We start from the raw sequence: 27,548 nt of genomic DNA on the forward strand, positions 1-27,548 counted from the left end.
CTTTGTTCAGACCCGGGCTCGGTGTGGGGGGCGCTGCCCAGAAATGCAAGACCTGAAGTGGCCACCTAATTAAGCATATGAGTCATACCTGTGGCTCAGAACATGCCCAGGCATGCCTATGCTTGCTTACCTGTAGTCTTTCCCTGCTTTCTCTCCTCCCCTGTATCAAGAGGAGCCAATCAAAAGTACTGGAGGGAAACTGCCTGAGTTTGCCTTTAAAGCTGGACATTTTTGATCAGACCTCGAAAAAGGTCCTTGCTTTGCCACCTGGTCTGATCAGCTAGGGGTCTTTGGGGGGCCCTCTCCCCACTCTCATTTGTTTTTGAGCATACCCCATTTTTAAACTCTCCTCCCACGAACAACGAATTTGTGTCTGGAGATCTCCTGATTATTGTAAGCGAATCGAGTCCTCTCTCCATCCTCCGATGCTACTGCTGTTCCTGCCTCTGTGCTTGCTGCTGTCCTGGGGATTGGTAAGAACTCCCTCTTGCAGACTCCCCCTGTCCTAGCTGCTGGCCTTGTTTCCCCAGCAGACAGACCCAAGCTAACTCCTTGGTCTGTATCTGTAATCTGTTTCTTGCTCCGCAGCGCCTTTGCTGCTAAAAATAAGCCTGTGCCGCTGCTAAGCTGTGCCTTCCTGGACTGTATCCTGGGCCGCCGGCTTGCAGCCGCCCCACTGCTGCAGCCACCCCCGCCCCCCGGGGGCTGTACCCTGGGCAAGCACCACTTGCCCTCTGGAACTGCTCCCCCTCCCGATCAAAGAATCGGCATAGTGTAAGGTGCACCTATTAGAATCAGGTTCTTAGTCTAGATAAGTTGTAATTTCATTTTGCATAGCTGTGGTTAAGTTAGGTTTAAAGAATTGTTTGTATTGTGCTCTGTAAGTTAGGTTTAAAAAGAATTGTTGCATTGTGTTCTGTTACTTGCTAATTTGTGTAGTCTTAGTTAAGTTAGATCATAAATAAGATTTTGCTGTTTTCTGTATAATTGTGGTTGTCTGTCTTCCCGCTGCCCTAACCTCCCCCTCAAGCTTGCCCGTGTTTCCCCCCGAGCTCCCCAGTCACTCGTTGCAGTCTCTCTGCTGTTTAAACTTGCAGCCTGTCTGCTCTCTGTGTCTCCCTGAGTTTAAATCTCCCTCCGCAGCGCCTCTGCCTTTGGTCTCTGCTCCACCACGTGCTCCTCTTCCCCCATCCCCCAACCTCATTCCTCTACCACTGCCTTTCTCTCTCCCTCTCTCTTTTAATCCCTTCCCCCACGTGTTCACCCCGCTCCTACTGCTGCCAAACCTCAATTGTATTACTGAAGTCTAGCATAAAACCCCATTGGTTACCCTTTTTCTCTCTGACACACCTCACATTTTACATTTACACCACTGTGACACATTTTTACCTAGAGTTGTTGGTTATTTAACACATTTTACCCATAACTGTTAGTTGGTTATATGCTGCTGTGACACACCCTTTACATAGAAATTGTTAGCTACCTGTTACATTTATACTTCAGTGTTAATTGGTTACCAACTGTATTGTACCCCACTGTATTGTACCCCACTATTGAAACCCCCTATACTATTTACTAAAAGAAACCCCTCCCCAAATGTCTACCTTAACAAACCCCATACCCCTCACTATTGAATTTTCCCTGTTTTTGCATTTTCTTAATAAAGTTTATTTTGCACCCTCCCAGTGCAGTAGTTGTCCCCCAAGATCCCCTACCTGCTGGCAGGGTCATAGACTACATGTATTGACTACTGTAGCAGGTGCATGGGGCACCAATCCTTATACACAGTCTATCCCCAGAGTTTAATTTATGGAAGGTAGGTGTCAATTTATTCTAGGTGGAAATCATCAGTTGAAAGTCAAACATCGGAATTTTCTGGATCAAACCAGTTGTCCAGCCACCCCAGTATCCTGCCTCGAACAGTGGTCAGTACCAGACACCTCAGAAGTAGTTGTAAAACACCCTATAAGGGGATAACCTGCCCATAAGGAAAGCTTTTTCCTAACTCCTGTCAACCAATGGATGTCTTGTTCACTAAAGATTGAGGGTTTACACATTCATTAACTTTCAGCCTGTCTATAATTGGATGTTCCCACTATTCATGTAAATGTCTGTTCCTTGTTTCAATCCTACTAAGCATTTGGTCTCAATGATACCCTGTGGCAGTGAGTTCCACTGGTTACTTATACATTGGGTAGAAAAGTATATCCTTTTATCAAGTTTTACATTTTTTGCCTTTCAGTTTTATTGTATGTCCCCCATATGTGCCCAGTTTGCCTTTTCTATACCATTCTTTATATAACTGTCATATAACAGGTTCCCTTTATTCCTCTCCTTTCTAAAACTATCAGACAACCTTTTCATTCTCTCATCATGTAGATGTCTTCCTATGCTTGTAATCATGTTTGTCATCTGTTTTCAGACTTCTATTTCTGGTACACATTGTTTGATAAGGGCTGACTTGAACTGAAAACAGATATCGAGCTCAAGCCATATAACAGCCTTATAATACATGCAGTATTATTTTCCATCCTATTCTTTATGCATCCTAACACTGTATTAAACTTTTCCGACTGCCGACACATATGGAGCAGACATTTTCATTGAGCTGTCTGAAAGGACCCCCACTTTCTTCCCCTGAGTAGTTACAGTTAATTCAGAATCGAACGGTGTGGTTAAAATTAGTCCTTCCCGTCTGCATTACTGTGCTTTTGTCAACAATAAATATGTCAGCTCTAGAACTTGCTCCCTCTTACAGTTCTCTAGAGGGAGAGTCTGATCACTTCAAAAACAAAACAAAAAAGCTGTGCAAATGAATTTGTTGAATAGACCTACCTCTCCCCCTCCCCCGCCCCTTTTTTGTGCTGATTTGAGTCAGTGGCTGAATGGATATTGATTGTCACAGGAGTTGGTAATGATTAGAAATTGTCTTTTCATGGGTATCTGTTAGTAATACATATGGATTGCTTTTACATTTTGTAAATGTGGCCAGCTATTTTCATAATCATATGAAATAAATAACAGAAAAAGATGTGTATTTTGTACTAGCTGTGTGATGTATTTTGGTCTATATAAATTATATTTTTCTGTGCCTGTTTTTTTTGTTGTTGCTGTTTTTTTACGATTCCATCTTTGCTTTTGCCCTATCAACCTTTGTTGCTATTTTGAGACTGCAGTACAAGGTAACTGCTGCTTTTATTGAAAAGGATAATTTTAAACACTAGTTGTTTTCCACTTCATCATTCAATTTTTTGAGTACTACCATCTTATTCTTTTGTGATTACCAATGGCACCACACCATCTCCAGTCAAATTACAGGGCCTCCTTTGAAGGTCTTCAGTATCAAGATGTAGCCCACTAGCAGCCTCTCCACTTATCTACCTGCAGCATGTCCATCGTGGAGCCTAACTGCATTATAAGAAAATGCATTGTGTTTCATTTTCTCAAAGGAGAATAAACCACAGAAGAATGTGTTTGGCCTGGTAACTGCGGGGAGACACATGAGTGGCCTTTATCCTTCAAATTAGTGCTTTTGTTTAATCATGCTAGGTTTAGCCAGGTAAAATTACTTGCATCACACTTCAAATCTCCATTGAGAGAATGACATCTATTGTGTTCTTGATTAAAACAACCCTCTTTTGCAAAATACTGGTGGGAAATGGTTATGGCCAGATTATCAGAATATGATTATCTTCAAAAGATTGTTACTGTAAATTTATGCGGGAAATAATCATTCTAGTCCACCATATACCACTGCACTCATTATTATTGGTGGTTATGTTTATAGTAGCCAAAAGGCTGCTAGGTGCCTATCAGTAGTGAAAAATTACACATGGTCCTTGTAATCTAATCTAATAGGTAAACTATGACACAACAAAGTGTAACAGGAGTGAAAGGCAATAGGCACTTTTCCTCTGCACAGCACTGTTAAACATCTTTAAAATTACAGTTTCCCATACACAGAAAGCACATAAATGTTTTATAAAATAAAAATGTCTCTCATGACCCAATTCAAGTGAGAGCCACAACAGACCAAATTAAATCAATCCAGGCTTTTCCCCTCACTGCTCTAAATCTGCTCTAACTCTGCAAAAATACATATAGGGGTTAAATGCCAGACTGGAATGATTCAGAAAGACAGACCAAACAAAACCACTCTTAGGGATAATAATCTCTTACATTTATGTAACACCTTTATCCTGTAAGATCTAGCCAGGCTGCTTAACTAGCCAGGTTGCATAGCAAAGGGGGAAGGGAAAATTTAGAAGAGTAGAATCAATCTCTGCTCTTACGAAAAAGAATAAAAGATCAATATTGTCCTGTCATGTCAGACAGGACCTTGTTTTTTTTTTGTTTTTTTTGTTTTTTTTTTTTAAATTGTCTTATCTGGAAGTCCCCACATAGTAAATGGTACATAAATCAGATTATTCTATCCTGGAATGACAAAGAGCTGAATGACTTCTAAAGAGGTTCGAACCAATTGTTCAAGAAATCCAGATTTTCCATACCAGATGCTTAGATCAATATATTAGGAACCAAATATATTATTAGACCAAACTACATATTAGGAAGATTAAAATAACAGGTCATTTATTATTTTAACATAAATATACAATCCTAAGAGCCTGATTTAGCATTTCTTATTTATTTTGCACTAATGAAGACAAAAAGCCCTGGGTTTGTGAGAGACAAACAGTACATTTAGATGTCCCTTACTTCCGAGGTTTTTTGGCTGTTTTTTTCTTAGACTGTAAAATTTGCTGTTGGGACCATGTCTTTCTATATGTTTGTAAAGCACTTAGCAACATTGGGAAGAGCATCTTGATGCTACCAGAAAATATATAAATAAACAAACAGCAAAACTATAAAAATGCCCAGTCAAGACAAAACAAAATTGTCAACATCATCATCTTTTGCATAACATTAATAATAGATGTTCAAATAGCTCTATCAAAGTTTCTTCATTATTTAAATGAACACAACTTCCACTGAAAAGCACTTACCATTTCTTCATTGTTTATGGAAGTCCGGATAACCATGGCCAGAGATATACCAGACTTTCGGGCAGCAAGCGTCTGTTTAAATTGGACACAAAGAAAGTTAACAAATACACCTGCAATGCTAACTATAGAATTTAATGGAAAAAAGAGAGGTTGATAATATTATTCTATGTGAGTTTAAGCAAAATTGTAACAAAGTGATGAATAAATTTCAGTTATTTTTTACTGCACAGAACTTTTCATGTTACACACTTTCCATCATCATCGTTTCTATTGGCAGTGCCTAGCTGAACTGCTATTCCTAATATAAAACCTGTTATTCAGGATTTTACGGCTGGGTTTTTTAACCCACAGGCTGTCACTACTTTTCCACTTTGCCAAGCAAATTCATGTGATACAAGGATAGGCATCCTACCAGAATGTGGTAGCAGGATAAGGTCTGCAGCAATTTGGAGATTGTTTTGCAGTGGGCTTAGAATTCAAGTTGCCAGCCTGAATCATTCTTTTTTTAAGCCACTGACCATTTTTAACATGTGCGTGTGTAATATTTCCCTGCCCTAAAAGAAGCTGCAGAAAACTTTAATACAGAAAAAGAAAATAAGTCTTTATCAAAGAAGCTAACAATATTTACTCAGCATTCAGAAAGGGTAAGGGTAGAGTGAAAGTGCTCTAGAGCTAGGAAGGGATTAACTCTATCTCCCGTCTTCCTCTCTCTTTGCCCAGCCATTCAGAATAGAGACTATAAGAATGGTTGCTGGGTTCTGAAGACTGGAATGAAATCCAGGTGGGGGGAGTGTCGGGTGTTGTTTGTTTTGATTTATGGTAACTCATCTGGAGTTATGGTAGGGATCCATTCTGCATAACACTGAGCACTTCCATGAGTGCATTCCAACGGCTAAAATGGGCATTAAGGGTGCTCAGCACCTGGCAATAATGATCCAGTAAAGATTTGCACTTAAGACCTTGCTGATTGCTGATGTGGCTTATTTCTACCCATAAGCTCCAAATTGGCATCTGTAAAAGCAGGTAAAAAAAAGTCTTTTATACAAAAAATAAGGTGGCTATATGCTATCCCAGTGCCAGGGTACATTCTTTGTTGCTGTTGTGATCACCTAAAATGGGTCCTCAACATTAACCATGGAAATAAGCCTTGTGTGGTATTAGGCACCACACACAGCCTCCACGAATACTGCCAGCATCGCTGTGTAGTAGAACTGCATCAGTTCTAGAGCCAGAAGGCCCCTTTCATTCTTGGGGCAATAGACAGGATTTATTCCACTATACAGAATCCCAGCAGGAATACCATTGCATCATTGTAAAATATTGTTACCTCTGAGGCTGAGATAAAACATTCCCTTCTCAGTCAAAGTAAATCATTCCACGAGTGTCTGAAAGCTTCTATCACTACGCTTCTCTTACCAAGCCTCTGCCTTGTCATGCATCTCTTCTCTTGTGGGCTAGTGGTGTTAAGGATGAGCAGTTAGATGCTCACAGACCCTCAAGTCTATTGCCCTGATTGGGACATTCACATAGCTGCCTGCTAGGTCTCTAGAATTCATTTTCACAGAAATTCCAGTAATATTTTTCCTTCTGAGATCCTTAATTTAAACCATTGTGCCTCCTACAGTATCTGTTTGGTGACCACATATTGGACCACAACCATGCCGATTTATACCAGCTGAGGAGTTGGCCCATGAAGTTTTAGCTGGAGTGAAAACTTGAGATTCTTTCCAGTTCAATTTTGAACTTGGAGATAATTTGAAATGGATTTTTGTACTTAGATATATTAAGACTGTTCGTTTTAACTTTATAAATGTTTACCTTCTCCTGCTGCTCTAGCCATCCAATTTTCAACAAGTTTCCCTTGATAATAATAAACTTCAGAGAGATATAAAAATATTAATCTTGTGCAACTAATTATGGTGTAAGAAAAAGAACTTGGCATGGAAATATTTGATTGCTTCATCACTATCTTATTACGGTTAATAGATGAACCAAGCAATATTATTTTTCTTAAATTCTCAGCAATTTACCTAGGCTGTGAGATTCATTCAGCATTAATTTTCTTAGCCAGTCATTAATAACTAAATAATTCTGTCTGCTTGTCTGTTGCCATCTCTCTCTTTTATTTCTATAAATAGGGCACATTGAAAATGTGTGTGCTGGTGAGGCTGATAAAATAGAATGTTTATGATAAAGACAATTGAAATATCTCCCAGGCTTTGCTTTTCAAACTTGCTGTGACAATGCTGCATACTGTGGGGCTGACAAATCAGAGGAGACAAAGAGTAGCCAAAATTTGTGTAGGTGGGCAACAACCTCCAGTGGTGGCCAGTGAAGCTCCAGAGTATAAAGGACTCAAACAGAATTAGCAGGCTAAATACATGTATTTTGTTGGTTTGTTTGCAGCATTTCTTTTTTTAAAGCTCGGAGAGTGGTCAGTTACGCTAAGTTGCTTGCAGCAAGTTCCCTTCACAGTTGTGACCTCTAACCTTTAAGTCTCTTCTGCTTACAAAACAAGGCACTGCTTTTCATTTTACTATATATGGTGCTACTCATTTTACGTTAGACAGTGACTTGGATTATGCATTAGTGCAGGAGTGTAGGGAGAGTAAGAACCTCAGCTGTGAGCATGTGAGGCAGGGAGTGGATGGAATGTTTACCTTGACCTACAACAATGCACCAGCCAGTGCAGGGAGTGGTGTTATTTGCTATCAGTTTAGACCAGCAGCAAACTACTAGCCTTCTAGAGAAAAAAGGGAAGCAAGGAGGGAATTTGCTTCAATGGGGTATCTGTGAGGCACAAACTCTCCTGGGCCTGCTCCGGGAGTTGCACAGCTTACCTATTATCCCTTGCTCAGAACAGTGCCTAAAGTCATAATGGGGGTAGGGATGAAACCAAATTAATTGCTGTCACCCCTGGTGGCCAGTGTGGATAAAAGGCCCAAAGAGCCAGCTCCCAGAAGAGACATGGCATTTTGCCGATGGACCTTGGATCTATGGGAAAAGGGGAGACTTGAAGCCTTTGCAGACTGAGGTTCCTCTTTTGGCATGCTCTGTCCCCTTGCAGGGGTAACAGACGTATGGGTTATATAGCAGAAACCTGTAACTCTGTTCTGAAAATTAGATTTCCAACCATCAGAGGAGTGAGATTCTGGAACAGTTGTTGGGGCCAGAAAACTTAATTTGTTTTATGAAAGAGTTGGACAAATGTATAAGTACAAGTGTATGATGGGAGCAGGGTCAATAGCCCCAGGGCTCACTTGTGGTTTATGTCTTATGTTCCTGAAAGCACATTTCAGGGCTGCAGCCAGCCAACTACAGGGGTCAGGAAGGAATTCACCCCTCAGCCCCAAGTATTCTGAGGGAGTTTGGTCTCCTTCCTCTGAAGCACCAGAGATGGCCATGGCTGGAAATGGGACACTGGACAGACAGAGACAGCCCTCTGAGGTGGCATTGGGAGCTTGGCTGGTTGGTTCTTGCTCAAGTGCTCGGGGTCTAACTCAGTGGTCCCCAACCTTTTTGTGGCCAGTAGCACATTCATGTTTTCAGAAGAGTGTGGCAGGCGCCAACAATTTTTCAAGGCTTATTTTGTATTTGTACATTAAATAATAAGAAAAATATCATATTTAATATTACATAATATATGAATCCATAAGATAAAAAAGGTAATTTTACATGTAAAAGGTATTAATTATATTATTCGGCAATTACTCTTTCACCTTACCATGTGAATTTGCTCTTTTTTATCTACCTGTAAGAAAAATTAAGGAGTTTTTACAAAATAAATATCAGAAGCAGTTTTCATCACATTTATTTTTAAAAAAGTAAAACATTGTTGAACTGCTGGTCCAAATATATTTATTATTCTTTCTTTAACATAGAATGAAGCCTGCAGCCCCGGAGTTTTCTGTCCTTGACAGGCGTGGGGCCATGGTTTCTCTCCAGCTTAAGCCACGGCCCTGCGCCTACCAGGGACTAAGAACACCAGTGCCCGCAGCCTGCAGCCCCAGAGTTCTCTGTCCCTGGCAGGCTTAGGGCCGTGGCTTCTCTTTGGCTTAAGCCACGGTCCTGTGCCTGCCAAGGACCGGCACCCGCAGCCTGGAGCCTGCCGGGGACAGAGAACACTGGCACCCGCAGCCTGCAGCCCCAAAGTAGCCGGACAGAAGCTGCAGCCCCGCACCTGCCAGGGACTGAGAACACCGGTGCCCGCAGCCTGCAGCCCCGAAGTTCTCTGTCCCGAAAAGGCTTGGGTCGCAGCTTCTCTCCCCTGCTGGGTGCTAGGCAGGCACACGTAAATGCCCTGGCGGGCGCCATGGCATCCACGGGCACCATGTTGGGGACCACTGGTCTAACTGATATGGGGATGAGAAGGATTTTCCCTCAGGTCAGACTGGCAGTGACCTGGGCATTTTTTCACCTCCCTCTGCCACGTGTGGGTCATTTGCCAGGATTATTTGGGTGTATCTGACTTAATCCATTTGCTGACATTGCAGGGGCCTTGAGAATTTGTTCACTTCTGTCCTTCCTATTCTCTGCCTGTGGCACATAATAGTCTAGTCTTCTGTGGGCTGTAATACTTTGGTCTAATTTCAGTTGTTGGGTTTAGTGTGTGGGTGGTGAGTAGAGTAGGTGGCCTGTGACAAACTGGGAGACCACAGACCTAGTGGTACCTTTAGCTCTATGACTCTGTGACCTACTTAGATGCTTGGTATGAGGGAGCCAGGGCAAAGAGAGTGCCCTTCCCTAATGTTAAGTTAATAACAGCCTGCTGTTTAAACCATTCCTGTGTCTCTCCTCGTTTTCCTGCATGTCCTGATCAAGAGGGATTTGTGAAAAAGGCGCAAAAGTGAAGAGTCCTTACGGACAGAGCTTAGCGAGATTTCAGTGAGCAAAGTTATTATAAGGATTATTTTTATTTCTGTAGCACTGTCAGAATATGCCGTGCTGTACTAAAGGAACATTCCAACAAGTAGACAGCCCTGCTATGAAGAACTTACAGTCTCAGGATGTGTCTACACATCAAGACAACCCTGTCGTAACAAGTCTCAGAGCCTCGGTCAACTGACTTGGGCTCATAGGGCTCGTGCTATAGGGCTAAAAATAGCAGTGTAGACATTCAGGCTTGGGCTAGAGCCCAGGCTCTTTGCCAGGTTTCAGAACCTGGGCTCCAGCCTGAGCCCAACGTCTACACTGCTATTTTTAGCCCTGCAGTGGAAGCCCAAATCAGCTGACCCGGGCCATGAGACTCACTACTGTGGGTCTTTCTTTGTGATGTAGACATACTGTAAAAGACACAGAAATTAATTAATATCCTACAATAGAGAACAATTATAGAACAGCGTAGAGACCTTGAAGACGGAATGATTCATGGAGCCGGTGGCCTTTTAGGAGATTTTTTGAAAGGAGGCAGCAAGAGTCCTAGGCACATCTAGGAGGTGGGAACCATGTGGCCAGACATGAAAGAAGCAGCAATGAAGTATGTTTTTCTTTTTTTAGCAACTGGAGCTTCAAGAAGAGGCAGAGCAAATGGGAAGAACTTCATAAGAAGAGGAGCGAGCAGTGGGAGCATCAGTGAGGGTAGGAGGTTGAAAAAAAAATCTAGTTTTCCTCTAGAAGTTATTAGACTTGCTCCATGAAATGAGTATGGCCTCTGTGAACCAGGATACTGATCCAACATACAGAGCAGCAGGAATTCTGGACTGGCCAAAGGAGACAAAGGGTATATTCAGGAGAAAAAGCATGTGTGGAATGTAGAGGGGGAATGGAGAAGATGGGATCAGAGAGAGAGTTACAGAGAGCTCTGCAAGTGAGTAGACGGGGAATGAAGGGCGGTGGGGGTGGGCAGAGGCAGGGCAGGAAGGGACCAGTGCTGAAATCAAGAAGTGAGGAATACGCCAAGACAAGAAATTACCAGAGCATGGACTATCATCTTGGCAGAAGGAATGGAAAGGAAGGGATGAATATTGGAAATGCTGTGGAGAAAGACATAGCAGGATTTGGCAATGGCCTGGATATAAGAGAAGTAGGAAAGAAAAATATATACTATACGTCAACAACAACAGTTAGGATGTAAGCTGATAGAAAAAATGTTTTAAAAGCATGAAATGGCCAAGAGTTGTCATACTGAGAAATTTTAACAGCCTATCCATGGAAAGGAAAAACTAGGAGGCGGCAATGAAGAATTGGTTTGATCTCAATATGTGCATCAACTAACATAGTTGATATCAGACCTGAAGCCAAATTAAGAGGCACATCCAAATATGTGGGTCTAATATACACCTTTTGTCTAGCACCGTTGGTATGTAAGTTAGATCACCAGATTCTCATATGCTCACATCCAAATACCAGCTTGCATCTCACCATCATCATCTATGATTTTGGTCCACTCAGGGTACAGGAATCTATGCAGGTGTTATTTGCATGCTAAATTCTGAGAGAGAAAGGTATAGAAGAAAAAGCAACTAAAAGGAAGGTGTATGGACGTATTAGTTAAAGCAGGACACCATCTATTTTAACTTGTGGTTTTTTTATACCTTCTCTCAGCTCCTTGGTATGTAAGTTACAACAACCTAGTCTTACACTCACTTGAACATTCCCCTCCGTCCGCACCCCCTGACTAATGAGCAACTTATACATCACCTCTGAATTTGGCCTCAGGTCTTAAATAATGAAAACAATTATACAAGATGTTACAGTAGCAGAAACTCTGAAAAGTAGTGATCAGAAGCATATTGAGATTAGAATTAAACTACAATTAAAATGTTCAGTGAAAAGTCATGGGAGTGACTAACGCTGCCTGTCGTGATGACATAAAGGAAAGAGGTCTGTTGGACAGCTAAAACAGCAGTGAAGTTTAAAGACACTTTCAACCTCCTGGAACACATGGGCTGGTGGAGAAGGGAGATGAAGCGCAGTCAGAACCCCCATTTCCCCACTGCCTGCTGGACCTTTGCAATCGTGCCTCCTCCCCACCCATCCTCTAGCCAGGAAGGTGCCAGCAGTAACTTATTCTAGCAGCCTCTGGACAGTGGTGATACCAGACTCCCTCTCCCTCAATTGGTACAGATATTTTTTCCCCTCTATTGATTGGCTGTGTTTCCCCCTCACAAATCTTTTGTTGTCAATCACAATCTCGCTGCCCTCCATATTTCTCCCTACCCTTTTCCTCCTGCTTCGTTTCTCCCCTCCCTCACAATGTCTGCAATCTCATTTTAGGTGTTTCTTATTAATTAATCCCTCCTGCCTTTCCTCTTCACCTCACACCTGGCCCATTATACATTTCATATAGGTATGTAAATAAATCTAAAATAAATGCCCACCCCAAACAAAGAAAACACAACAAAACCATGGAACTTAAATGAGGTTTGCCAGTCATCACTCTGCTTGCACAGTGCATCCCTTTCCATCCATCTTTTGTCTGTTTAGACCTCAGTTCTGCAACTGATGGCATATGGGTGTCCTGGAGTGCCAATGTGGAGCTCCACTGAAGTCAATGAGGCCTCACACATAAGCAGATGATATTATTAGCAGGACTGAAGCCTCAGATTGTAAACTGTTTGGGGCAGGGACTAAAAATAATAGAGTGCAAGTATTTTAACAAAAAAGGTAACAAGAGTAAGTGGAATTAAAATAATTATCTGTGATCACTGGGAAGTTATTGAAATACATAAAAAGCAAGTATGCCTACAACAGGACAGTTGTGGCCTTGAGGGGCAGGAGAAAATGGCAGTAACTGAGGCCTACATGGAGTTTTATCTTCAATATTGCCACTATAAGTGGAAGGCAACATTCAAAGAACTTAGATATATTTTCTCGGAGAGCAATGTGAGATGTTCAGAAGCTCTGCCATTGCAACAGAGCAGATAATTAAGCAATTAAAAATATTAAAAGTTGACAGTGCACTAGGCCCAAAGGAATAATATTACAGAAATGTGAAATTAATAACAAGAGTAGTGAGAAGGTCCTTAGAAAAGGTTCTGAAGCATTCACCTAAAGACAAGACAAGATGGAATACCAGAAGATTTGAAGGTGCCTAGTAGACAGACCTTGCCATAATTAAGCAAGGAACAAGGAAAAGATTCACAACATTGTAGATTGGTGTTTAAGCCCGCATGTACAAATACTCATGAGAGAAAGAGAGAGAGAGACTGATTTTTCCTCCCCCTTGGATCCAAGCTTTCCTTCATCAGTTAAAAAAAAGCCCGTCTTTCCACTGGAAGCAATCTCATTCCTCCCACCCTTTCCTCCTAGCTGTCAGGTCCTCTGCTTCCTTCCTTTTCCAGATGTCATAACCTCTCCCCACTGTGCTAGATGCTCTGAAGTCTCCCTCCCAGTAGTTAAAATAACTGGCTCAGTGGGTGTAATTTGCACTAATTCAGCATTCTGATGGGCCAAATTCAACTCAGGTATAATGGATGGGGAAGAAAGCAAATGGGAATTGTAGCCTCTCATGCCAGGGTTTAATTTGGCCATGAAAGTGCTGGGCATGGTGTGAGTCAATGTTAAAGTAGAGGAGCATGTTTTATCTGACACCTTCCGGCTAATTACTTTTCCTGCTATATTACCCCTCCCACTCTGAATATATAAAGTACACTTGCTTCTCAGACCCAATGGAATGTCAAATCAGTGCGAGTTACGTCGCATTGGCTCTGACCAAATTACTTATACCTGATGTTTTACTTACTTGATCATTTAAGCTGCAAGTGATTTTGGCCAATCTACTTCCTTCATCAACTTTAATGGATGTCTTGCTTTCAAATATGGTATTAGCACCAGCCCCTTTCTTTCTGAACTTAGTAAGTGCCCCAACAACTTAGTAAGTGTCCATATTAGCCAACATTCATAGAATCATAGGACTGGAGGGAACCTCGAGCGGTCATCTAGTCCAGTCTCCTGCACTCATGGCAGGACTAAGTATTATCTAGACCATCGTGAAAGTGTTTGTCTAACCTGCTCTTAAAAATCTCCAGTGATGGGGATTTCACAACTTCCCTAGGCAATTTGTTCCAGTGCTTAATCACCTTGACAATTAGGAAGTTTTTCCTAATGTCCAACCTAAACCTCCCTTGCTGCATTGCTATTTAAGCCCATTGTTTCTTGCCCTAACCTGAGAGGTTAAGAACAATTCTTCTCTCTCCTCCTTGTCACAAACGTGTTATGTACTTGAAAACTGTTATCATATCCCTTCACATTCTTCTCTTTTCCAGAATAAACAAAACCAATTTTTTCAATCTTTCTTCATAGGTCATGTTTTCTAGACATTTAATCATTTTTGTTGCTATTCTCTGGACTTTCTCCAATTTGCCCACATCTTTCCTGAAATGTGGTGCCTAGAACTGGACACAATACACCAGTTGAGGTCTAATCAGCACAGAGTAGAGCAGAAGAATTACTTCTCATGTCTTACTTACAACACTCCTGCAGATACATCTTAGAATGATGTTTGCTTTTTTTGCAACAGCGTTACACTGTTGACTCTTATTTAGCTTGTGGTCCACTATGATCCCCAGGTCCCTTTCTGCTGTACACCTTCCTAGGCAGTCATTTCCCATTTTGTATGTGTGCAACTGATTGTTCCTTCCTAAATGGAGTACTTTGGATTTGTCCTTATTGAATTTCATCCTATTTACTTCAAATCATTTCTCCAGTTTGTCCAGATCATTCTGAATTATAATCCTATCCTCCAAAGCAACCCCTCCCAACTTGGTATCATCCTCAAACTTTATAAGTGTATTCTCTATGCTATTATCTAAATCACTGATAAAGATATTGAATAAAACTGACCCAGAACTGATCCCTGTGGTACCCCGTTCATTAAGTCCTTCCGGCATGACTGTGAACCACTGATAACTACTCTCTGGGAATGGTTTTCCAACTATTTATGCACCCGCCTCATAGTAACTCCATCTAGGTTGCATTTCCCTAGTTTGTTCATTATTCTCAGCTATAGTCAAATATTAATGTGTTCGTCAATTTAACATGGGATTCAATTAAAATCTGCATGTGAACATTTCCACATTTGATTCTGCCATGGAATTTCCAGTTTGAGAGAGAAGCCTCAGATAAAATCTTCATGATTAGGTCCTATATGTAGTAAAAATAATACACAGAAATACTGCTCCCCAAAAATATCACAAATCAAGGAGAGAAGATAGGCAACCATCATACTACCTTACTATATGAGTTTACTATTAATTTTCCATAATATTCATATCACTCTTAACATATGTCCCAATATAATAAAGGAGGATTTGGTCCATCTGAAGTTTAAAGTACATATAAAAAAGAATATTATGTAATAACATGGTTTGTGTTTGGTGGTAGCTCCAAAACAGCTTGGAAAGCTGCAACTATTGTCAGAAAATAAAATACATCTGGCTTGCCATGTGGATAAAGCTTTAGATTATTAAAACCGAAAAGAGAAAATTCAAAGCTAGAAAAATGTGAGTAGCTGTTCAGCAATCAGTACCATATTTTATTAGGTAATTTAAAGGTTTCTTCAGGGCACTCATGCCGAGGGGAAAGTGACAAAAAGTAGGTTCTCCACACGCTAGTTTTCATCATTTAATAGCTAACTAGTTTCAAAACAGCTTCTCTTTGAACTATTAAAAGGTAATTTATATACTACTTTGGAGATCTGAATTATATTCTTTGCAAAAAAAGAATATATATAACACAGGGGGAAAGCATCTGAAAAAAAACAAACTGGCACCCAAAATTATTTATCCCCTTCCTATGATTTTTCTTAAAAAAAAAAAAAAAAGTGATGCCTGATCTTGAAGCATTTGACAGGGCTATGATATTAAACCAGAAAGCGGGGTCAGAAATGGCAACTCAGCTTTAACTACATGGAACCACTGTAATAAAATACATTCTCTCTTGTCATCCATTTTTGCAGCACAAACATCAGAATGTGACCTTTTCCTCCTAGAGGTCATCTTGAATACTAAGATAGGTCCAACAAGGGAATGTAAATGACTGAACCAATTTGGCTGAATTTTTCCAAAAATATTCAGCCTGAGGCAGACACCCTGCATGGATAATTTCAGCCCAAATAGTTAAAAGTTGTTAAAGTTATGAGCAACTTAAAAACAGGGTTTTAATAATGGCAAGTGTTGTGTGGCCTAGAACAGTGGTTCTCAAACTTTTTTACTGGTGACCCCTTTTACATAGCAAGATTCTGAGTGCAACCACCCTTTCTTATAAATTAAAAACACTCTTTTATATATTTACCATTTTAAATGCTGGAGACAAAGCGGGGTGTGGGGTGGAGGCTGACAGCTCGTGACCCTCCCCCCCGTATTAACCTCCTCCCCCGAGGACTCCTGACCCCCAGTTTGAGAACCCCTGGCATAGAAGAAACCATTTGAGAGTGATTGCTCAGGTAGAATTCTCTTATTGCATCTTATTTGCCGTTCATTCTAAGCCAACATTGTGTTTTCCAATGGGGGATAAAAGAGAAGTTACAAAAACAGATTTTCCACATGACATAATATCAAATACAGAGCATAGCTCATGCTATACTGCATAGAAAGCTGATTTATTTTGGAAAAACAAGTTTTTTCCAAGATTGTCCAAATAATTCAAAATCAGTTTAAATCAAGATCAATTTCAAGGTGCTGAACATACTCAGCTTCCATTAAGGATCCTAAGCACCACATGAGAAGGTGGTCTGTGCCTGGCAGGATTGGGCCTTAAATTATCTGCTTGTTTCCATTTGTAACCAGAAGCTTTCTAATTTAAAAACTTTTTGAAAAGGATATGTACATATTTTAATTTCTAGTAATTTTAAAATTATTACTCAGCAGATGGCTACTTTCATAAACCATATCCTCATTTAGGATTAACATCTTGCTCATAAAGCAGCATTTCTAATTTGCAGTTAAACGTCAGCATGAAATATGGCAATTGTGAAATCCTTAAGACTATGACATTTCAGAACATTCACTGGTATAAAAGCACTTACCATAGCCTGACAAATCCAGCGGTGATATGGAAGAAATTAGAAAGAGCATTAATAATTAGGGAGATTTACTACATGAAAGCTGTCAAAGAATGATATGTACATTGATCAGTGTCAAAGCAGCTGAGCAGCAAGCACTTCTAGTTATTTCCACATTTCTGAAGGATTCACAGATAATCATATTGACACATGCAAAAATTCTTAATAGTATTCTCTCATTCCTCATCTGATATTCCAAAATTCATTTTTTCCTGTTTGTGGGCACATGAGTGACATTTATGCACACAGTTATTTACAACAGTACTAAAAAAACCAGGTATTAGTTTAACTACCACACTACTAAGAGATACAGTCATTTCTGAGCTGGCAGTGATAACTTTCACTAGGAAAAATTTTTAAAGAGCTCTGCAGCTACCATCTAATGTTCAATTAAAAAAAGATGAATCAGGTTTTTGATGATATAGTAGAAGCACCATGTTTTTGTAGAGCTTAGTTATTTTCAACAGTCTCTGTATTTTCAAATAGCATGTTCATTCTGAGGCTGATTCTCCAGGGTATGGGGTTTCTCTGACAGGATGCTAAGCCCCCTCTCAACTTACAAAGACTTCAGTGGTTTTGATAGTGGTCCGGATCTCACAGAATGTACTCAGTGCCTTTTCAGGGCCTCTGTACCTCACTGGCAATGTCATCTATCAAACTTGACATTTTTGCTATTTATTTATTCTTTTAGGGCAATATTTTCATACCTGGTTAGTTAAAGAAAAAGTAATGACTGGAATTTTTAAACCTAGGCAATTATAGTCCATATTTAGGTACCCAAGTTGAAATGATCTTCAAAGTTGCTGAGCATCTGCAGCTCTCCTTGAGTTTGGTGAGATTTATGGGTACTGAGCACTTCTGAAAAGCAGGCCACATACATTTAAATGCCTAAATATGGACTTCAGGTACCCAGATTTGAAAATTTTGGCCGTTACTTTCTATTCTCTAGAGACTCATTCTCCAGACTACAAAATTGGGTCCACAGTTTCTTCAGTTAGTATTGATGCAGTCACCAGCATTATAATAAACAGTAATTTACAAATCAAGAGTCCTGAGATTTTTTTAATTTGGCAGAAAAGAGCAAATAATTCTCACTTTATCATAGATCTGAAAAATTTCACTTTCTCCCCTGTGAATTTCAATACTGTACATTCAGTTTTCCTGATTTCAATAAATCAAATTTTTAATTTATTGAAATGTTTCATAAATTTCTTTAGTAAATATTTCACAGTCTTTGGTGCTAGCCAATACACATGTTAGGCACAGGGAGCACCACATTAATGTTCTATTATATCCAGCATGTGGGCAATTATGTTAACACTTTTGCTCACTTATGCCAAGAAACAGATATCCCACTCTACAAAGCTTTCGGCATTAGCAAATATGACACTTGTCAAAGACAAATACATGAGCTGCCCTTGGTACAAGCATAGGAGATGCCTTCTCACGGATTAGTCCCTAGAAAACTGTGTATTTTTGTATTCACCGCTTTGTTTTTATGCAATAAATTTGGCTAAGCTTGGTTATTTGGTCTCTTAAATATTTTTAATAATGAACCATAAGTGTAGTCAATCAATTGGCTATATATTTTAATCAACAGTGTATTGTCCACAATATGTCATTATCATTATTCTTCATTGAAAGGTAAAGTAATTCTGCTTTAAAAGAAACCATCCTTGTGACATCTGAGATAGTGCAGTAATTTCCCAGTATAGAAAATAACGGTGGTATCAGAAGTAATCAATGGGGTAACTTGGTTAAGGTTAACCTTTTAATAACTACTGTTAAACCCATTTATTTCAGCAGATGCCACTCCTTTTTGCAACTTGAGGAATTGTTCATGAGGCTCTTTAAGGAAACTTGAATAGCAATTAATATTGTTCAGAGTTGAAAGATTTCTAGTTAACCTCGACTAGACTGAAACTCAGCATAAATCAGAGGTCACAGAATTTAAATTCCTTCCCCCTTGCTGGAATGATTTTTTGCCTTACTATGCCCTACAAGGGTTGCTAAGGTAACAGATCCCATCATGTTATAACAAAATAACAGATAAATCTTTAAATCATTTTAAATTTAGGGTTTTAAAATGTCTGTTTTTCCTCTTTCAATTGCACAGTAAGTCAAACAAATCAGTATCCCAAGCACTGAGGAACAGCTGTGCTCATTAGCTAATTTCGCATGATGTTGAATAGTTTATTACCCGTATGGTACACACAGACACACACTCAGGTATTATCTGATTCTATTAATGATTTCAATAAAATCAAATGTAGATATTAAGTGAAATATAATCATATTTAGTAGTTCATAATTACCACGTCTTACTTTCGTCTAGATTCATCTTCCTAGACACTGTATTCCATACAACAGTTTTCCACACAAACGCAGTAGCCATTACATGAAAGAGCTAGAGATGATTTTCAAATGAATCAACAATTTCTTGGTATCAGAGGTTACTCACCACATCTCGAACGATGGGAAAACTTTTCTTTCTACGCAGGTCTGGCATGCTGTCAATTCCATACAGTCCACGGCCAGGCCTTAAGAGAACATAAAAGGAGAGGATGAAAAATGTTTGAGTTTAGGATTTTGTATCTTTAAGGAGGACATCGTTGATTTACCGTATTCCCTGCTACAATATGACTAATCTCTGTATATGTAATGCCAACAGACCCCAGTTGTTGGCGGGTGGGATTGAATCTGGGACCTCTGGAGTTTAGTGCATGAGCCTCTACCACATGAGCTAAAAGCCAATGGCTTGTTAGCTAAGGCTGTAGCTCAGACTCATTTTATCTCTCTCTCTCTAAGTGGTCTCTGTGTCACTAGATGGGACAAAACACCACACCCAGGAGGTGTGTGAGTTACACATAGTTAAAAGCAAAATTAACATTCTAATGGCTGACAGAAGCAGTAGTTTTTCAAAATTATGAAAAATAAAGTTCCAGTGATCAGAGGTGTGGACTTGATCTCTTCCTAGCTCTCCCCTTGAGAAGCTGTATACATTAAGCAAAACTTCTGTGCCCTGTTCACGTAGTTGTATGGCAGGTCTCATAATAGTTCACCACAACGCAGAGTGTGGTAAGGCTTAATCAATTATATTTGTAAAAATTTGGGGCTTTGAGAGCCTATATACCAAATGATATTTAAATGCAGGCTGTTGTCATTTATACAGTACAACTATATAAAGAATTCTGAGTATATGCAATAAAATCTTTTGATGTGTTAGCATGGGACTGCAGAAAACACAATATCTAATGCAGTAAATAATTCCAACTGTAACTTTTTAATGTCAATTTATTGGCCGTACCATTAGTATTTGGAGTGTTTACTTATGCTCAGTTTGATTTCTCTATTCACACAAACATTTAAACTACACACACACATATATCAGAATGTACCTTAAAAACATTACAGGACAAGCCCAAGGCCACTTCATGCACACAGTACAAAACTGGTGTGTGTGTAGTACACATAAATAATACAAACTGAGTCATATCCTGCCCAAGTAGGTAAAAGCAATACAAAGATCAGCAGAAGGATACATTTTTCTTGTAGGGAGGGTTGGCAGGGTTTGTCCCATGGAAGGAAATGACTTGAGATACCCAGAGGAGTTGGGCAAATATATTTGCCTAGAGGGCTAGTGCTTCCCCAAAATACTCCTTTGGTCCCAGTTTCCCACTGCTTGGCACTGCCTCAAACCTGAGAGACAGACAGAGAGAGACGAAAAAGCCCACCTTTGTTCCTTGCAGGGTGAAGGACCAATTTTATAGTCCACTCACAGAACTGACAGACCCAATTTTATTTTGATATGTCAGAAATTCCTGGGTGAAAATGAAGCATCACTAAAGTGGGAAAACTTCCATTGATTTCAATAGGATTAGGATTTCACTCCCTAATGCCATTGATCATTAGGTTCTCTTGACATGAGGAATGCAGACTGCCTGGTATGGGTCTCAAGGATTCCCATTCATATTTGACTGAAACATATGGTTTGAGGTATTCCCCCCTGTATCTCACATGGTATAGCTCAAAGTTCTTTTCTAACACTCTCCAATTCAACAGGCTTCTGGAACAAACACAGCAGTATGTGAATGTCATTTATTTCTGAGTCTCATATGAATCAGACTGAGTGCAGTGTCTTTGCCTTTCTGGAGTCTGCCTGATATTGGGACTTGGATGAGCACAAATTAGATTAAACTTATCTTGGCTAAGAAGAAGTGAGGGACAGGCATTGATGGTAAAGTTAGGTTGATTTCATCCATTCATTGAGAGTTTTTCAAATATTTGTTCAATAATTATGTCATTTTTCAGGTGCCATTGGATCTTCTACTTCTTCTGAAACCTCTGGTGGCTTTTTTCTATGTTGGTCTAACCAGGTATTTGTGCTTACTCTGGATTTCCTCCAATAACACAAGTAGAAGCTATTGAGAATTGTTATGAAAGTCATGTCTGAGGTATAAGTTTGGATAGAAAGATATTTGTGCTGACTTGTCTGGCTTCGGCCTAGTTTGCCTGACATGAATTTTGTCTCTTTTAGTGACCCTGTTATTGAATATATTTGCTTACAGCTGCTGTTGCATAAGACAAAGGAGATGTTTTGACCACAGGACGTGCTTAGATTGAAGGATAACAGATACACAAAAATGAGCTGCCAAAGGGCAATTAGAGAAAAACAGGAAAGTCGGCAAAAGATCCTAGGCAAAGCAAAGGGTAAAAGTGGCCTGGTTAAGCATTCTTCATTGGTGCATGATCAGTGGCAACAAACCAAGTAGAAAAGAGAAATAACAACATGAAAATAGTGAGGACAGCAAAAGTTACTCCAATTGAAGTTTATGCATCTATATGGAGAAATGCCCAAGATATGTAATACTCATAATACTTAACGGTGATTGGAAATGAATTAATGAAAATGTAATTTGGATGTGTATAAAATGTGGCAAATTGTAAGGGGCAATCAAACTACCATAGGAGAAATCAATCATGACCTGCTTATGTGCCAGGAGAAGTCACTGTCTTTTTCGGTATGTCTGTCATTTCTTACTTTAATAGTAATTGTTATCACAAGGCAAGCTTTTCGTTCAAAAAAATAATAATAAACCAGGACTGAGTGTGTGGCATTCTCACCCAACAAAGCCACAATCAGGCCTTCAGTAAAACAGGGTGGATTTGTAACCAATACTGAAATGAAGTGTAGCTCAAAAGAATGGACAGGTGCCCAGAATGACAAATGACAAATGAATTCTGTGTTGTTTCTAAAAATAGCAAATTAATTTGAAATTATTGGAAACTTAAAATAAAGTGAGTCTATAATCTTGTGTAACAGGATTGCTTTGTTCTGAAACCTCATCAAGGTGAATGGACTTGGACACCAATAATTTTTGTTAAGAAAGGAATATGTAAGTTGCTCAAGTCTGGTGGATGGGAACTCTCCTTTCCTGGCAAAGTCTAATTTTTCACCTGAACTTGAATAAAAGATCAAAGAATGGTAACAGACATTTATGCCTTTAGACTAATCATTCACTCAAGTATTATTCAAACTTCTTTCCTTTTAACTGGTCTCAAAATATGCCAGATTAGTATACTGCACTCCTACAATACAGAACATATCATGCAATGCCTAGATAATACTAAAAATCAAATAATATGATTCCCTAACAGGGAAGTAGTGCTCTGGCTATGGGCAGATTTATTTTTGTGTGCTTAGTTTTATTAATGTACAATGAAGTTCTGGTTATAGATATGGATATGGAATACTCAAGATTTGCATGTCCTGCCAGCACAAGCCCCATTGCATCTGAAACCATGTATCCTATTATGAGAAAGAGTTTCTTCAGCTTCTTCTAGTGGACATTTTACTAAATATTGTGCTAAGTATTTTAGACTTGCTTTAGTATCATAGACTTTAAGGTCAGAAGGGACCATTATGATCATCTAGTCTGACCTCCTGCACAATGCAGGCCACAGAATCTTACACACCCACTCCTGTAATAAATGCCTAACCTATGTCTGAGCTATTAAAGTCCTCAAATCGTGGTTTAGAGACTTCAAAGGGAAAAAATAAGTTCAGCTGGACTTTTGCATGAATGGGAGAAATGCATCCTATTTAACCTTTGACAAATGATTTACCCCACTGAAATCTTGCCTGATGCACAGTAAGGACTCTTACAAGTTTAGACAGACTATTGTGTTACATGAAATATACCAGTGGGCCATACTCATGAACTTTAGCTATATAACAACTATCCCCAGTGCACTGACTGGATTAATAATGTTAATGTTATATACAGATATGTATATACAGTGTTGACAAGAACAGAACCAATGCTTCATTTCTGCAAGCCTGGAGACTACTTTATTAGCTCTTCACCCTTCAGCACATGACCATCATTTGAGCTCTCTGTTCTTCTGTAACCGTGCATCTTCCCTCAACATCACCTGGATAGCTTCTGTATAACTATAGGAATGCATGTACACAACTACTTCTCTCTCTCCTGCTTGGAGTTGTAAAACTCAGCAAGGATGAGGGTAACAGTAATAAGATCACATGGCTTACATAGGTATACCATGAGTGGCTTCTTGGGTCACAATCACACACATTTCTTTTCAAATTGTCTTTTAAAAACTCCCTATCGAGCCATATGCTTCTATGCTCTCTTAATATTTTCCTCTTCTGCCTCTGGAGAAGGTGATCTCACTGTCTATTAGTTTATGGATTAATGTGGGACTTTCCTCTTCTACACAGACTATCCCCAGTTGCCCCTCTCCCTACCATTGTTCACACCTTTAAAAAAATATAAATTAGCCATTCAACTCCATTGAATGATGGCCAGCTCCCTCTGCATAAATCTCTTTCCCCCAGGACTGTCTGCTCCACACCGGGCTTCGAGGGCTCAGGGACAGGAAGACAATTCCACACAGTGCTGCTGTCCAGAGCTCAGGAAGGAGTCCCTCCATGTGCCAAGTTCAAGAGAGCAGAAGGCCTATTGTTCAGTAATTCAGCATACATTCCAGTGATCTGCTGGGACCTTTCCATTACCTAATCCCTTTTCGCCACATCTTCCCCGACTCCAGTCACTCTCCCAACTCCACCCAGCAGTCATAGAGTCAAGAACTTCTGAGAGAGACTAAAGCAGCTAGGGTCACATGCACTAAAATCCAGGCTGCATGGGGAAGGGATCAGGGGAGCTAAACTAGATCCCATGTATTCCCCCTTCTCCTGGTGCACAAGGCAACTGTCACAATTGGTGCTAATTCTTTATTCTTTGGAGGATGCTGAAATCTTCTTAAGGAGCCATTCCTACATGGGAATTCTATGGAGAGCTCACCAAAGCTGTCAGATAATAAAGCTCAAAAGGCAGATGGTTGTTGTACAGTTGGATCTGTTGACACAGAGAAACATCCCATAGAGAAAAAAGATAATCTCCCCTCCCATCTAGTAGCAGCACATAAAGATACTTTGAGCATCATTCTTTACAAGGTAACAGACATTTAGCTCTTAGGTAACAGGCTAAGGGCCAGGCTATAAAATCATTTCACCCCTGTAAATCTGAATAATTCCATTTACTTCAGTGAAGACAATTTGGATTTGCACTGGTATAAATGAGATTAGTATTTGGCCATAAAAATCTAAGTGTCTTATTCAAAGCATAATGAAATCAATGAGAATCTTCTTGAAGACTTCAACAGGTTTGGGATCAGATTCTAACAGTAGCTCATCCAGCTCTAACTACTTTAATATTCCAATCTGTAAATAATTTTTGTTTTCCAGGGAAAAGCCCCTTAAAGATATCTCACTGCAAGTTTTATTTTCTTCTTCAACTCATTCATATGGCTCTAAAAAGTGACATGATGAAAGTCTAATGCAAACCCCTCTTAATTTATTGATATTGATGCTTCTTAGAAGCTCTGATTCTTAATAGTTTTTTTGCTTTTCTACTTCCTTTTCCCCCCCATTATTTTTTTAAAAAGCTGATGCTTCCCCTTCACTTGAAATTGAAAGGCAAGACAAAATAGACAAGGCTTTCAAGATACCTGGAGAGTGAATCTGATTTTCAGGCATAAGACACTTTAGGTCTCCTCTAGCACTGATATTCATCAGGCAAATCCTCTTTGACAATGAAACTTCGCTCCTTTCTTGCAAGGAAGAGAACAAACTATGAAAATATATGTGATGTGGTTTGATTCATAACACAGTTCTGAAATGAAGGTGAATTCAGGCTGTTTCTTTTACGATTTTCTTATTTAGAACTGTACACAAACCAAATCTGTAGGATTCAATGGTCTGATTTTGCAGGGGCTGGAGTGCCTCCCCAAACCTTCAATGTTTAATGCCACTCAGCAACTCACAAGAGGCCCCTGATACCTTGCAGGATTGAACCATAGGTAAGCACACAGAATAAAGTGAAAGGTATCATTCAAGCTTTTCAAAATTCAGTTTTCTCAGGAGAAAGCTTAATAAAGGTTTGTGAACTCCAGGAGTTTCATGAGCCAAGAATGCTGGCAGGCTTTCCTCCTGTGTGCTGCCTTTAAGCTCTGAGGCTTATTATTTAGCTCAATGGAGAAGGTCTTGCAGGAAGTTTCCATAACTCATACATTATTAATCAGCAATACACAATGGATGTGTGGCAAATGCTCTGATTATATAATCATTTCACATCCTAGACGATATCTCAGGTTAATTAGTGTTTTAAGGGATGTGACCTGCTTCTTCTTGTAAGGCACCAGTTACTGAAGCGGAAACTTGGAGAAATCATCCAGAATATTTACGCATCCAGAAAATAAATTAGAATTGTTTAGCTAAAAGACAAGTTTTAGCTTATGGTGTGACCACCGTAGCTCATTGCCAAACCAATATTCTGCAAATGCTTAAATGTAGTGTTGGGGGTTTAGAAAACAGTTTGACATTTCACTTTTAATACCTACTGATCATACTCAACTGCAAGTATATTCAAAGTAACTAAATAGGATTTTTGGAGGGGCATTCCCTAGTTATCCTCCTTCTCTAGCTTCCAGACAAAACATGCCTACTTTCCATACCAAGATAGTTTTCTATCTCCTGTAACTTCAAATTCAATATGGAACCTCAAAATCAATCAACAATAATGAAGAGTCTAGAATGAAAACTTAGCTCAATGATTTTGTTGATTCATGAACCAGAACAGAATCCAGCACACTGTCCTACAGCTGTTCTGGTTGTGCTCTGATAACACAATACCAAAGTACTTGTTTTTGCATTAAAGTAACCAGACATGACTTCATGGTACCTATGGTGCTGATAGTTGAATTAGGAAGAGATAGTTTTGCCCTTACTTTTCTGATTATCTTCCAAGGTAAATCATGGTTACAATTACCAATTCCAGGGGCAAGAAATGACCTTCAGATACACGGTTTCATCTCTCTTTCTGGTGTATTAATGTGAATGTCCAGTTTCCCAGTTGTTCAAGTACAGAACAAGCTGTAAAGAGGAGTCAGCCAGAGACTCCACTGGTAGGGGCTGAAGCCTCCAAAGCAGGAAACTTCGGTCATTTGGAGAACTGTCTACACTTTGACTGGATTTTCTATGCCCTGTGCTGATAGGCTGTTTGCTCCAAATCTCCCCCTCCCATACAGTCTCTTCATCTCAATGTAACTCCTCTTACCCCTTTCTCCCCATCCCCTTCACCTGCCCTTTTTCTCCCACTGCTTTAGCTTATCCCCTTCTAACTCACCCCATATATATAAACCAATTCTGGAACTAACATGACATTGCTGCCATCAGACACGTTACTGTGCTTGTGTGTTATACCCTTTCCCGCACCCAGTACCAGTCAGGTCTATTTAGAATGTAAGCTCTTCAGAGGCCAGGAATCGTCTTTTGTTGTGTGTTTGTACAACACCCAGAATAATGGTATCCTGGTCCACTACAAATAAAACAAACAAACAACAACAGTGGGTAAACACTGCCTTTAACAGCTGTAAGTTTGATCTAATTGTGATTACCCATGCAGTTGTTGGCCCATGGAAACCTGATGGCCTACTAGGTTTTGCAGCCACAAATGCAAGTTGTGATTGTGAGAGATATCTTGCTGTCTCCTCTCCAGCAATACTTGTTTAGCTACATCACATTATCCCTTTTCTCAAATACCAGAGATTGTATGGAGTATGAATGGGGTGGTGGTCACCCATTAACTTTTGATCATTTGCTTTAGCTAAATAGACAAGTTTACCTTAATAATTGTTGCATTACCTGAACTTCTCTATACTAACAGAAGTAAAGTTATCCAAGAGATAATCTAAATGACAATCATTTTTAAGGATGCTTGCAACATGATCGTTATCCATCAGAGAAAAATGAGACAATAGATGAAAGATCTTGCCATTAGCAAGAATAGACAAAACAATTTAACAATGAGATATTAAGGAAACGTCAAAAGTCACTTGGACATAGGATAAAGCATACCCCTGAAAGCCAAACAGGAAAAAATATTATCTGAAAATAAGAGGGAGCAATGTTACAATTCTTTTGGAAACTGGTCATCTTTACACTTCTTGCTCTCTCAGATGAT

General features: G+C 39.7%; 2 protein-coding genes across 2 annotated transcripts in view; one reads left to right on the forward strand and one right to left on the reverse strand.

The window, feature by feature from the left end:
• The window catches only part of RSL24D1 (ribosomal L24 domain containing 1), a 922,223-nt gene that overhangs the window by 565,768 nt on the left and 328,907 nt on the right, over window positions 1–27,548 (forward strand). The gene's annotated exons all lie outside the window — the stretch shown is intronic.
• The window catches only part of UNC13C (unc-13 homolog C), a 375,739-nt gene that overhangs the window by 270,268 nt on the left and 77,923 nt on the right, over window positions 1–27,548 (reverse strand). Inside the window, exons 4-6 of the mRNA XM_050968692.1 lie at window positions 19,466–19,544; window positions 16,969–16,974; window positions 5,004–5,075 (exon numbers count right to left, since the gene is read on the reverse strand). Of these exons, the coding sequence (XP_050824649.1) occupies window positions 5,004–5,075; window positions 16,969–16,974; window positions 19,466–19,544 (157 nt within the window). The remainder of the gene's footprint in view (window positions 1–5,003; window positions 5,076–16,968; window positions 16,975–19,465; window positions 19,545–27,548) is intronic.

The sequence above is a fragment of the Gopherus flavomarginatus genome, chromosome 9, assembly GCF_025201925.1.
Source record: "Gopherus flavomarginatus isolate rGopFla2 chromosome 9, rGopFla2.mat.asm, whole genome shotgun sequence".
Lineage (NCBI taxonomy): Eukaryota > Metazoa > Chordata > Testudines > Testudinidae > Gopherus > Gopherus flavomarginatus.